We start from the raw sequence: 13,588 nt of genomic DNA, 5'->3' as shown, positions 1-13,588 counted from the left end.
TGGGGAAAGAAGCGCTGCTCATTTAGTGACACGTATATGAGTTGTCTGTAGTTCAAGCAATTTCTCCATTACCTTTGGAGTTGGCAATATATAGATTAGAACAGTGAGAAGGTAAGCAGAAATGTGAGCTAATTCAGCCTGGGAAATAGCAGAGTATTCACTTCTTCCAGGCAAGTTAACTTTTATTGTTATTGATGACTACACAGAGATAGTCAAGAGCAGTGCAAAACACCTCATTTGGTGCCCGGTACCTAAGAAGTGCTCAATAATTGTTAGCTACTATTTTATCATTATTATTAATGGTATGAATATCATGGTTATAAAACATAGTAACATACCTATGTATAAGTTACAAAACACTTTGCCATATATTGTTTCATACGATGCAACAATTCTTTGAAATATTTTTATCCCCATTTCTCAGCTGAGAATACTGTAGCTAGGAAGTGGCAGATAGGATTCAAAGCCAATTTTCTTACCTTTGGTCCAGCACACATTCCCCTGTGCCACAGTAACCACAGAGAAAGCACAGGGCCAGATTCCACTTCTGTCACCAGAGTACGCCCTCCTGGTTAAACCAGCCTTGTGCGTGTTCTTGGCCAGCTTGTGTTTGGATCCGAAGTCAGAAGGATGTGCTGTGCTCCAGTCTCCTCTACTCAGCATTTTGTGTCTTGAGACAGTCGCACAGGCTCTCAACACCGCCATCAGTGACCCCTTCCACACACTGGGGCCAAGTGACACAACTCGCTGTCTCCTTCACAGGATCCTATGTTCCTGCCTAAAAAGACGTGTGAAAGGCTTGGAGGCTGCTTAATGTGTAAAAGGGGATGACTTTATTATGCCCATACTCCTTGCTAGATAAAGCTGGTGAGGGGCAGCATGGTGAAGTGGGTAGAGCCTGAGCCTTCAAGCCAGAACCACTGATGGTAGATGATTTCAGAATTTGAACAGTTTTGAATTCTAGTCTAGGCTCTGCCACTTGTCAGTGATTTAACCTTCCATATGTTAATTGATGTCATTGTGCTTTAGTTTCTTCATCTGTAAAATGGAGTTATTAATACTCACCTTTTAGGATTGTTGTGAGAATTAAAGGAAATAGTGTGTTTACTGCTTTTAGCACAATGCCTGGCACATGGTAAGCACCCAATACATCATAGTGTTATAATTATCACAGTTTTAATTAACCCTCTGAGCCTTAATGTACACATCTGTAAATTAGGTCTGGCAGGGTTGCCGTGAGGATTGGGTGTAATACATACAAATTACCCAGTGCCCTGGTGGGCACACTGTTGGTCCACAGTAAACGTAATTACTGTGGGCCTTCGTATCTCTGTAGATCTTTCCCTGTGTTCCTCTGGCCCTCCTAGTGGGTCAGTCACCCACTCCTCTGGGCCTTCTAGTCCTTCTGAATAGACTTGTTACTCGTCTGCCTCCTCTACTTGACTGTGAGCTCATCAAAGCAGCTTATCTGATTCAGGGCTGGCTCTCCAGGGTCAGACATAGGTCCTGGCATACAGTAGGCTTTAGAAAATGTCCATCAACTGTACCAAGGATTGATGCTACATACAGGATGCTGTGGGAGTCCAGGGACTGAAGAGCTTACTCCGTATGTGGGGATTCAGGGTTGGCACCCCAGAAGAGGTTAAGTATGGGCCATTGACAAGACTCCAGTCTTGAATCTTAGGATGGCATTTAAATAGATATTTTGTACTAGATCACAAACCTTTTTGGAAACAGGCTTCCCAACCTTCTCAACATTGAGTATCTCAAGGGACAATGTCCATTCTTTGGCATCTTATGGTCTCTTCTAGATTGTTGCACAAGACTATTTAGCCATTGCTACTTTGGAAAAATATTTCTAAAACAGAAATATGTGCACATGATACAAAGTCAAAATGTACAACAGATGTACAGTGAAAAGCAAACCTCTCTCCTTTCCGTGACCCTTAGCATCTCTTTCCTTCAAAGGACATACCCACTGTTACCAATGTCTTTCATATTCTTCTAGAAATATTCTGTACATATACAGGAGGGTTTTTTTTTTTTTTTTGCCTAAATGTAGTATATCTAATACACTGTTATGCATGTTATAGTTTTCCTTCCAGAAAAATACATACAAAGAGCTTCCTCACTCTTTTTCATGGTTGCATGGTATAGTGTGTAAATATAATTTATCTAGCCCCTTATTGCTGGACTGATTTCCAGTATTTTGCTGTTACAAACAATGCTTCAGTGAGTAACCTTGTACGTACCTCATTTAGTATGTGTGTGAGTATATCTGGAGGAGAAATCTGTAGAATTGGAACCCCGAAGTCCCAGGGTAAAGGGTATGTGGATTTAAAATTTGATAGCTTTTGTCAAATTGCCCTCCATAGGGTTGTACCAGCGTCTGCTCACACCAGCAAAGTATGAGAGCACTTATTTCCTGTTCTCTGCAATACTGTATATTTTCAGCCTTTTTTTATCTTTGCCAAACCATATGTGAAAAGTAGTATTTCAAAGTTGAACTTACATTTCTCCCACTATGAGTGATGTCCAAAGTCTTTCCATATGATTAAGAGCCAGTTGTGTTTCTTATTCTGTAAACTGTCTGTTCATATCCCAGTTATGTTTCTTATTCTGTGAACTGTCTGTTCTTATCCCATACCTATTTTCCTACTGAGTTGTTAGACTTTGCTTATTATTTGTAGGAGTTATTTTTATACTAAGGAAATTAACCCTTTGTGATACCAATTGCAATTTTTCACCTGGATTGTTATTTATCTTTTGAAGCAAAAGACCAAGGCCTCCTGGAACTCCCCCACCCCTGCCCCTTGACCTACTCACCAGACTGTGAGCCCTCAAGGGCAAGGTCCATGCCTTGATCATCTCTGTGTCCCTATGCCCCAAATAGGGCTTGGCACTGCAAGAGCTCTCTTCAGGGGCTATTTGTTGAACTGAACTGAACTGAATTCCTGTGTTCCCCACCCCTCCCGCCCTCCCCTATGGCTTGGGAGTTCCATTTCCACCTCCAGCAGAAAAAGATGACTTTTCTCATTGCTCACCACAGCCATGCACCTGTTTGGCCTAAACTGGCACCTGCAGCCGCTGGAGGGGCAGATGTATGAGATCACGGAGGACACAGCCAGCAGTTGGCCTGTGCCAACGGACGTCTCCCTGTATCCCTCAGGGGGCACTGGGTTAGAGATCCCTGACAGGAAAGGCAAAGGAGCCACAGAAGGTACGGTTGCTGTGTTGTCCGTGTCGTGAGTCCTCTGTGTCTGCCTTTGAACCGAGGAGACCTCCATTATGCGCGTCATGTGCCTGACTCACAGCTCCATGCTCTGGCGCTTCCTCCATCCCTCTGCACTCCACACCAGCTGCCAGTCCACCTGTGTCTTCATTGCAGTTCCTTGTCACTGTGAGCTCATAGCGGGGCTTGGGTAGGGCTCACGGTGCTCAGCAGTATCCCATCTCATGCCTCAAGGGAAGCATTATGGGCTTTCACACTGCTGGGGTGGCTGTCTTGGATTGTGTAGGGTGAAGATGAGCCCTTCTGGGCACCTTCATGGGATGAATGGGCATCTCCAGGAGTGGGGTGTGGCAAGGTGGGTAGATGGTGTGTTGTGATTGAAATACTCTTGGACTCTTGTGGTTTAGTGAAAACACCAGTTCAGATGTTCTAGCATTTACCAGCCACATGACCTTGAGTAAGTCACTTAGTTTTCCTGAGCCCCAGTTTCCTCATCTGCAATAACAATAATCATTAGTGTTTGTACAGTGTGTTTGTTTCAAAGCTTTTTGTCAAGAGCATTTCACATTTAATCCTCACAGAGATCCTGTGAGGTAAGTATAATTATTTTGCCTATTTGAGATTCAAAAGCTGGGGATCACATTAATTAAGCAACTTGGCCAGGGTCCCACAGCCAGTGAATAATGGAGTTTGGGATATAAGCCCAGCTCTGTGTGACTCCAGGACTCTTGCTGTCTCCATAAGTTGTCCTACCTAACTCACCCCCGTGGTTACAAGACCCCTGAGGAGACATGAATGAGAAATCCATTGTACAGTCAAACACAGATATTTCTCTATCTAAGATGGAGGTGGTGGTGACATTTGGAGTTTTCCGATCTTGAGTGGGACATCCATAGACCCTTGTTCTGAATTTCTTAGGGATCTTTCTAACATGCATTGACACAGATTCCTTCACCATCAGCCAAGAGTGGCACAGAATCACAAAAACTGGTACCAGGAAAGATGTGTGAGCTAATGAGTCAGTGTGGTTGTCATTCTGGCCATCCGTTCTCCTGCACCTGCTGTGATCTGCTCGATCTCTCAGGTGTTACTTCAGTCAGCAAAGTAGCTGCCTCCAGCCTTCACTACTTACATCTTCTTTCCTCTCATATCAGTTAACTTTGGAGTCATGGCTTCTGAGCTTCCCTGTCCTTTCAAGGATTTGCCTTCCAGGAACCACTTTGTTTAAGAGGGTAGTATATGCTTGGTCAGAGTGGCTATTCATGACCTCTGAAGGATCCTGAAAGCCAAAATTAACCCTTGACCTATGGTCATCTTTCAGGGAAGTGAGAACTGGGGTCATTTCCACAAAGCCAAATCAGAACCTCTGCCTACGATTTTGAGGGGGAAAGACAGTCTTCGTCCTTTTTAAAGATTTTAAGACTTAAAACATTGAATAATTTACACCTTCTTTGCCCCTTAATGGGATATGGAGGGAGCATGGAAGAGGCTATGCAAAGAGCTCTGGGTTAGGAGTCAAGAGCCCTGAGTTCAAATCCAGCTGCTGCCACTTATGGTGACCTTAAGCAAATCCTTTGAAAGACATTCTGGGCTTCATTTTCCTCCTCTTTAAAAGGAGATTATTGAGCTAGATTAGTTCTAAGGTCCATTCTAATTTGCAAGTTCTACATATAAAATTAATAATAGAATCATCCTATGACTAACCAGATGGCTTTTCAGAATTTTTTTTTTTTTTTTCAGTTTGGTTCTGTCCATGGTCCTGCCTGTTGGCCTGTGATTCCCGCATCAGTTTATAGTGTCAGATGCCACAAATGAAGACTGCCTTTAGATCAGCATGTACAAATGCAGCTTTAAGATGTATTTAATCCTCAAGGCATTGGTAAAGGGTCTCACTTAGCAAAATGTGTTTTCTTCCCTCCATGATTAGTATCATTCTTTAAACAGGAGCTGGATCTATCTGAAATCTCCCACTCTAATGAAATTAGTTTGTGGGTTGCTTAGGCTTGTTTCATTTTTCCCAAGGAGCAAGAGGTGCAGATAAGAGACAAAGTAAAATTGCACCAGCTTATTGGTTTATTTTAATTGGAGTATTTTTGCTTAAAGGGATTATCTGTCATTTCTAATGCAAATGGAAATCCTGTTTACAAACCCCCAAAATGCGATGCAGTGCTGGAAATTGGTCAGCATCAAAAGCAATTACTGTGACAAAAAATACATCAGTCTGGAAAAACAGAGGACAAAGCTTCTTATGGTTTATGTGAGACCACATGGTTCTTAATTTCTTTTACCCTGGTCAAGCCAATGTCTGCTCAGTTTGTGTTTTTAATTGTGATGTTAAAATTCTAGTTTCTTAGACATGCCTCAAGGGGGAAAGTCTTTAACTCTGTTGTGAGTATATATTTCCTGTCCCTTCTCAGGATATGAGAGAGGAGGGTTGATTTCAGAATTAAGATTAGAGTCCTTGTTTCGCAATGATGGGGGAAGCAATCTGGTCTAATGGAAAGAGGATAAATGAGCCTTAGAGTCAGACAGTCCAGTGTTTGAACCCTGGCCCTCCATTTACTGCTTCTGTTAACTCATGCCAGTTACTCCATCTCCTTTGGCTTTAGTTTCCTCATCTGTAGAACAAAGATAATAACATCCATCTTTTCAAAGACTAGTGGTGAAGAGGCACTCAACAAATTGTAGTTCCTTTCTTCTTGTCCACTCAAACTCCAAGCCATTCCATGTCAGAATCTCAGAAATCCAGACTAATTAACATTTTTTCCTCAGAGATACTGCAAAAGTTTGGGGTATTTTGGACATTTTTAAAGGATATGTATCTTTTAATTATGCAAATGAAATATATGGTGAACCCAGTATTTTAATTGTTCATTATGTCTTTGAGAATAACATCAAGCTGCAATTTATACTTTATTTTCAAAGTGGCTGTAACCATCTCAGGGTTGTCATGGGATGGAAACTCAGCAGCTTTTCGAAGTAAAGCCACAAGAACTTATGTTATGCATTAACGGAGACGGAGGGAAAAAAAGCATTGAATAAACAAGCATTTCTGATGGTTGAATTGATGGGTTAGGGATAGCATTCTCTGCTTTCTGCAGTGAAATCAAAATTGCCCATCAGTTTGAACCATGCAAATTGCTGCACCCAGGCTCAGCTGGGCTCTCCAAAATGGAACAGCTTATTTTGATAACCAAATAAATTTCAAACAGTTGCTAAGGAAACTAAAGGATTCTTTGTGCAAGTTGTGGCCTTGAAAAAAACTGAAAAGGTGAGGGGAGGGGGAGAAGGTTAGTTGATTAGGAATTTAGAACCTGTGTAGATAGATCTTAGTTCAGCAAAGTAAAGACTGATTGGGAAGTGCATAGGATTCCAATTCTTCCACATCTCCCTTGACTGAGCTAGCCAATCATTTCAGCAATTTGTTGAGAAATTTCTTTTATAGACACGATTGTATTTGCACAGCATTGCTACAGGAAGCCTGAATCTGTATATGTTTATAAAGAAAAGGACTATTACCAGTAGAATCTACCTTGTGAAACCTAGTCATGCTATTGGGGGCCCCTAATTCTGAATGAACCTCTTTGTACTGTTTGTTAAGCCTCTGAGGGCATCCACTGATTGTATAGTGTCCTTCTTATGAATCTCTTGAGATGCTGCTAACTGTTGCCCTTTCGCTTTGGGACCTGTTTGCAGGTTCCTCCGTGATAAAAATTGTCAACTTCTTGTACCCAGGATGCCAGGAAGTTCTTCAGTGGACCTTGGATCTACCTGGTCTATCTTTGATGTTTAGCCTACTGGGGCCATGAATTAAACTAGACTGTTGCTCTTAAAGAGAGTCATCGCACCCTGCTACCATTGAGAGTGCTTGTTTAATGTTTCATTAGTCTTCATCAATTAAGTCTCTGAGAAGCCATATTCTACTAAATAAAGAGGGATCCCAATGGCTTCATCTCTACCTGTTTCTTAAGCATTCTGAGCCTCAGTATATACATTTTAATAGTGTAAGAATTAACTGAACCTACATAACTGAGGGTGCCCACCATACAGTTGGAGCTCAATAAATCGTAGCTAATATGACTACCTCTCCCTTCATTACTATTACTACGACTACTACTATTATTATTTTCCAGAATGTACATGGGGATAAAAGGCATTTTATACACGGACTTTTCTCCTCCAGCTGCCTCTACCCTCTCTCACTACTCCGTCATTGGTGGGTTTTGTTATGTAGTGGGACATTTTCTATCCTAGTGCTCGCAGCTTGGTACTCAGAATTAAGAACAAAGAATCTTAGGTGATAGGATCTGGAAAGAGGACTACAGTAAGGGTTTTTAAAAGGCAGGAAAGGATGAGGGTGATTTCACTCCAAACATCAGCCCATCTCTTCCCCATCGGGCAGAGACACCTGGCTGGCTGCAGCGCTTTCCCCTCAAAAGCCCCCATTTCATCCCTGTGGTTAGTCCAGTATGGGGACCACTGGGGACCCGAGGGGAGGAATAATGAAGGTTAAATTCCCAGATGGGGATCCTCTTCCCTTCTCAAACATTGCCTTTAGGCTGGGCCGTGGCCCCTTCCCTAAGGATCTGGGCAGGATGACTTCTAGTGCAAAGGTCACTTTTGAACCCAAAGCTCCAGAGTGGCCCTCATGCACTCAGCCAAGAAAGCCAAGGTCCTGATTTTTTATTTCACTGTAATACACATCAAAGAAATTTTTTTTCCTCCCATTTTGCCTGCTTAGATGAAATACTGAAGTGCTAGAAAAGAATATTCCCCTTTTGCCACTCCTCTGGGATAACAGCCAACTTATTTATGTCTCTGGGGCCTGCAGACCACTACAGAGAACCTCTGGGCTTGGCCTCTGACCTTTGAGGCGACAGAATTTAGCTGATACAATAGCTGTCTCCTAAAAACACGTTCACTGGAGTGGAAAATGAACTCTGCAGGGTTCTCCAACAGTGTGCCAAAATGTGGGAGAAGTTTTCATTATTTATCCTCATACACAGGAATTATTTGAATGCAGATAGTTCTCAAATCCCATCAGCTTTGACTCCCACCTATTCGCAAAGGAAATGAGTCCTTAGAATTAGCAGTCTTGGGCTTATTTCTCTGCGGTCTCTAGGAGTTAAAAGCTCAGAACTCATCCTGCTTTTGTTTCACTCTCTCATACTTCTGCTTCCCCAGCAGAATTAGAAGCTGAAGGGTCTGCTATTTTCTACCTGGAATATAAAAGGATTGTGGTATTGGGAACCCAAAAGTCAGATAAGGAAGAATTTGCAAGTGATTCTCTTCTGTCCTAATGCTTTGTGAATTTGGCTTCTGTCTTTGAACTTTGCACCACATTATGTGGTTTGTGTGTGTCTACACTGTCAAGGTAAAAGTCTAGGGCACATTCCTTCCACAAAGGAATTAAATGAGAGCTCTTTCCCATGCTAATGACAGAATACTACTGGTGCTTTTATTGAGAGTATGCATTTTAACTTTTTTTGTTGGCGTATTTTTAATTAAAATAAGATTTAACAGTTTGAAGCTAAAAACCTGATGTTTCTGCCTAGGAGTTTACAAGGGAATGATAACATATGGAAAAGTTTAACATTTAAATTGAATTTTATTATTTAAAACAGTAAAATATTTTATGACTGCAACAGTGCCCTGCCAAGCTCCATTTCAGCATCAAATGTGCTTTGTAAGGAATCTCACAAAGCTAGGGAAAAAAGACATTTTAATTTCTTATTCCCCAAATGCTTTTTATAAAAATTTCTCACAAACATGTTTTCTCTACAAATGGATTCTTGTTCTCTTGAAGTGTCTCTTCGAACATCTCTAACAACACAACAAACCTTGGAACCGGGATACCCATGGGGTACTTTCTAATGACAAATAAGATGTAGTCTGTTGACTTGATTTTAGCTTGTCATCATCCTAAGGGTGGTCTTCTAACATCTTTGTAGTCTCCACCTGCTCCTATCCAGCTCCTCAGAAGGCTGATGTCTGGCAGGAAGTGAGGGTTCATATTTTGCACGTGTGAGTGTGTTTAATTACTAAATAGAGGAAGTTTGATAAGCAGCCTTCCTTCCTGGCACTTGGGGTGTCCCCAGAAAGCCATCACTCTCCTGATTGGTGACAGAAGCGGGCAAGAGGCCTTACTTCTGATCCCCTCCCCCACAACCTGCAAGGTTGAGGGCCTGGGTTGAATTTCCAATGAATGTCGTGGGCTTTGTACCTGAACTTGAGAAATTCCCTCATCTTCACCCACTTTAGCACAAAAGTGGTGTTCAAAGATCCCCATCCAAGACAAAGAAGCATTTTCAGAAATGTTTCCTCCCTTCGGAAGGACCCTCTTCCTCATCTTCCCCAGCCCTACTTACCCCTGCTTCCAACACAAACCCCACCCACATATCTCAGCCTCAGAATTTGGCTTCCAATTATACATAAGCTAGTAAACTGGTAAAATACATTACTCCACTCAGGTCACGCTTCCTACTGCTAGGGGCACCATTCTGAGTTGGAAACTTAATAGCAACACCTCGTTCCCTCTATCCTTTCTATTTTAGCAGGCACGCTTTTGCACACACGCACATACACAGAATTATTCTCACGTGACCACCAATGATTATTTTTAGGATCAAAATATATCTTAACAAGCTGTAGAATTGTGCAGTAAACAGATGGCCCTTGGGGAGGACCTGTACTGCTTTAGAAGAATGCATATTTTTAGCAGAACAATTTGAGCATCGCTGGAAAAAGGTTCTGGACGTTCTTACTCTCAATGGAGGGCAGGAGGGCTGGCAGTGGCACATCGTAGAGGGGAGTGTGAGGCAGACAAGAGGCCTGCCCGTTCGGAGGCTCTGATCTCTTGTTTCACTTGTGGGTAACTATGATATTTTTGTCTTCCTTTCCCTGTGTCTTGGTAGGAAAGCCCAGTAGTTTCTTTCCAGAGGACAGTTTTATAGACTCTGGAGAAATCGACGTGGGGAGACGGGCTTCCCAGAAGATTCCTCCTGGCACTTTCTGGAGATCTCAGGTCTTCATAGACCATCCTGTGCATCTGAAATTCAATGTGTCTCTAGGAAAGGCGGCCCTCGTCGGCATTTATGGCAGAAAAGGCCTTCCTCCTTCACATACACAGGTAACCAGACACCCTGCTGATCTCCGGGGGCTCCTACCTCAAATCTTAACCCAAAGTCAGGAAGCCTAATGCTTAAACCTGGATCCTTGAGCTTGCAGGGAATTCCATGTATTTTATAGCCCATTCATCCATTTGCCCTCTCTTAGACCCTACCTTTAGGATAAGTAGGGTTACATCCCTGGGGCTTTTTAAGAGGAAAGAATTCTTGGAAACTTCTCAATAGCCTTTCTCCTGTTACCCAGTCTCCTGAGTTAAATTATCCTGGAAAGGTAACCTAGAGAAAAAGCATGCACTTTGGAGTCAGACAAACCTGAGTTTGAATCTTCTCATTATCATCTAAGTAAACTGGGGCCTGTTACTTCTCCTCTCAGAGCAAGTTTCCTAGTCTATCAAATGGTGATAATGGTACCCACTTTGCAGGGCTGTTGTGGAGAATAAAGAATAACATTTATGCGGTAGCTAGTGTGGGACCTGGCTCAGAATAAAGGTTCCTTCCCTAGTCTCTCACATTCCTTCTCTCCCTCAGGGTCACACATCTGCTCAGACACATGCACACCAGAAACACATAAAAAATTTGTCCAGGATGATTGACATATTATCAGTCATGATGGGTAAGAACAGACTTGGGTAAGATCCTCCCAGCTCTGGGATTGGAGTAAATAAATCAGAGGCATCCGTCAGACATTCCCAGGCCAAATGCAGTCTTCCTAGCCTCATAGTTATTTCACATTTTTAGTTAAAAGATAGATAAATATCTATCTTGTTTTTTTTAAGATAGATGGGTAGGTAGGTAGTAGGTAGATAGATACATAAACTCAGTTAGCTTGCTAGTAGGCCAGTAGGACTTAACCACCTACCTGTTGCTGATACGGCATGACTGACTGCTCTTGAGTCTCATACCAGCAGGCTCAGATCAATCAGCAATTGTATGTGACACAGCATGTAATTATTAATGGAATTTGAGCTAATCCAGTTTAGTTCCCCAAAACTGCTCCCTGGAACTGGAGTGTTTAGAAAGGATCATTGACAAAAGGAAGACAGACATAAATCAAATTTTCATTTGCACATGACTGCCATTTAAGGCATATCCAGTGCTCGGTCCCAATCCTAGACCCCTGGGATTCCAGCCATCACTGCACAGAGTTGGAGTTCAAACAGTCATTAGGTAGTTGGGTTCTGATCCCGTGCCCACCATTGGAAAAGCATGGTTGTCCTGATACAAACTCAGCCAGGTGAGGACTCACCACACATATGCCAAAGTTAAAGCGAAATAAGGCTAAAAAGTACTCCAGTAATTATGCTGCATTCACAAGAGAATCAGGAAACTATTGCCATGAGAAAAAGGGGTCTGGGAAGGGGTTGGAGTTTTTTAATCAACAGCATGCGGCTTTAGCCTCTTTTCCTGTCCTAGCTTGTGTTTCCTTGTGTCCTCCCCAGCAGAAGCCCACAGAAGGAATCCAGTGTTGTGATGAAGCAGATCCACTCTAATTATGCTCTCTTTGTCCTTTAGTTTGACTTTGTGGAGCTGCTGGATGGAAGGAGGCTCCTCACCCAGGAGGCACGGAGCCTGGAGGGCCCCCAGCGCCAATCTCGGGGAGTTGTCCCCCCCTCTAGCCACGAGACCGGCTTCATCCAGTATTTGGATTCAGGAATCTGGCACCTGGCTTTTTATAATGATGGGAAGGAGTCAGAAGTGGTTTCTTTTCTCACCACTGCCATCGGTAAGGACCCTCTCCACTCTCTGGAGTCTGTGGGATATTGTCTGTTTGGGTGAGAGGACACTGGGGGATTCTTGGGGTTGAAGCTGACAAGGGAATGTGTCTTGCCTAGAGCTCTAGATGCCACCCGGAGTCTGGCATGGGGCCATCCTGACTGGGCTTGCTGGACAAGGAATGGGAGTGAGAGGCAGGGAAATGAAGGATGGGAGTCATAAGAGGGGATGGAAGGCTGTTCTGGGCTGGCGCCAGAGCCCAGGGCTGTTGCCCACTGCCTTTCTTGTGCTCTCTGTGGCATGGTGTGTGGACCAGCAGCCACATTAGAGACCAAGGCGTGGAACTGGTGATGAGAGAGGAACCCTGGATGACTAGCCATATGGAGGCAACATCTCTTTTCTTGTCACTTCTCTCCAACACCTATATTTGTATTTATAGTCTCACTTGGTTCAACTGACTGATTAGTTATTTGGGTTTTTGACTTTATTGTGTGTTTTGTTTGTTTCTTTATTTTGCTTTTGCAGCCAACAACCCCTGGCAGATGAGAAAAGAAGATAAAGGAGAGAGTGAGGGTAGCAGTGTGAAGGGCTGGATGAATAATGTAATCAGTCAGATTGGGCTTTTGTCCAGAACAGAAAAGCTCTGAGCTCTGATAGAATGAGTCCCAGTGTTTTAAATGAGTGCCTAACACCTTCGCTGTCCTTCATGGTGGGAGAGGGCCACACGGTGGGAGAGGGCCGCAGCTCTCGGTTCAGAGTGACCTCGTGACCACCTCACAAGCCTGTGGGTGTCTGGGGAGCCTGGCATCCTGTTCCAGGGGATTTCTCTTCTTGACCCACACTTTCCGTGGAATTCGTCTCCTCCTTAGATCGCCAGTGTGCTGTAGGATGCGGTGGCCTCAGGGGTTCAGGTCAGAAAACATTTTTTCTGAGTTTATATTGCAAGTACTATAACATAGCCTGGAGATAAAATCCCCTACAGGAAAATAAAATTTATAGAAAAACAAAACTCCACTAACCAGAACACATGGCAGTGGGGTTTGTGCTTCATGAAAAGCTCTATATGGTTTAGAGTTCACCTCAAATTCAGTCTCCGTCTTTAACTGAGAGTCTCTCTGACACAGAAAATGGAGTTGAGTAAAGACCTCTGAATGTGGTCCTTGGTTCCTAAAACTCTGGCAAGGCCCTGGTTCTTCCTACTAAACAGCAGTAGTCACTTTCAGCCGTTTTCCTCTTATTTACAATTTTGCCCTTAGTGTCGAAGCAGAGAATACCCTCCCAGTATATATGGGGCATGATTTATAAGCTTCTGCTGTAACTGCATTCTTAATATTCTACCCTCTTGGCAAAATGAGGGAGGGGGGTCGGTCAGGCTACGTGGGCTCTGACTCCGGAAATATCACTTTGTGCTGCCCTTGTGTAGGAAGTGTCTGTCGCAGCTGCTGGTCTGAGTGCCTGGAGGGCAGGGACTTTCGCATAATCTTCTCTTCCCCATCCATGACACCCGGCCCTGCCC

The 13,588-nt window shown here is 43.3% G+C and overlaps 1 protein-coding gene across 6 annotated transcripts in view; it reads left to right on the top strand.

The window, feature by feature from the left end:
* Positions 1-13,588, top strand: part of TENM4 (teneurin transmembrane protein 4) — a 727,387-nt gene that overhangs the window by 533,629 nt on the left and 180,170 nt on the right. For 5 of the 6 annotated variants that reach the window (XM_046686180.1, XM_046686179.1, XM_046686185.1 and 2 more), the window contains 3 exons: positions 3,050-3,220; positions 10,147-10,361; positions 11,872-12,082. In XM_046686180.1, coding sequence (XP_046542136.1) covers positions 3,050-3,220; positions 10,147-10,361; positions 11,872-12,082 — 597 coding nt within the window. The remainder of the gene's footprint in view (positions 1-3,049; positions 3,221-10,146; positions 10,362-11,871; positions 12,083-13,588) is intronic. The other variant, XM_046686184.1, reaches the window with a different exon arrangement.

The sequence above is a fragment of the Equus quagga genome, chromosome 14 (assembly GCF_021613505.1).
Source record: "Equus quagga isolate Etosha38 chromosome 14, UCLA_HA_Equagga_1.0, whole genome shotgun sequence".
Classification (NCBI taxonomy): Eukaryota; Metazoa; Chordata; class Mammalia; order Perissodactyla; family Equidae; genus Equus; species Equus quagga.
Note: the sequence above shows the minus strand (reverse complement) of the source record. Positions and strands in the feature narration are given on the sequence as shown.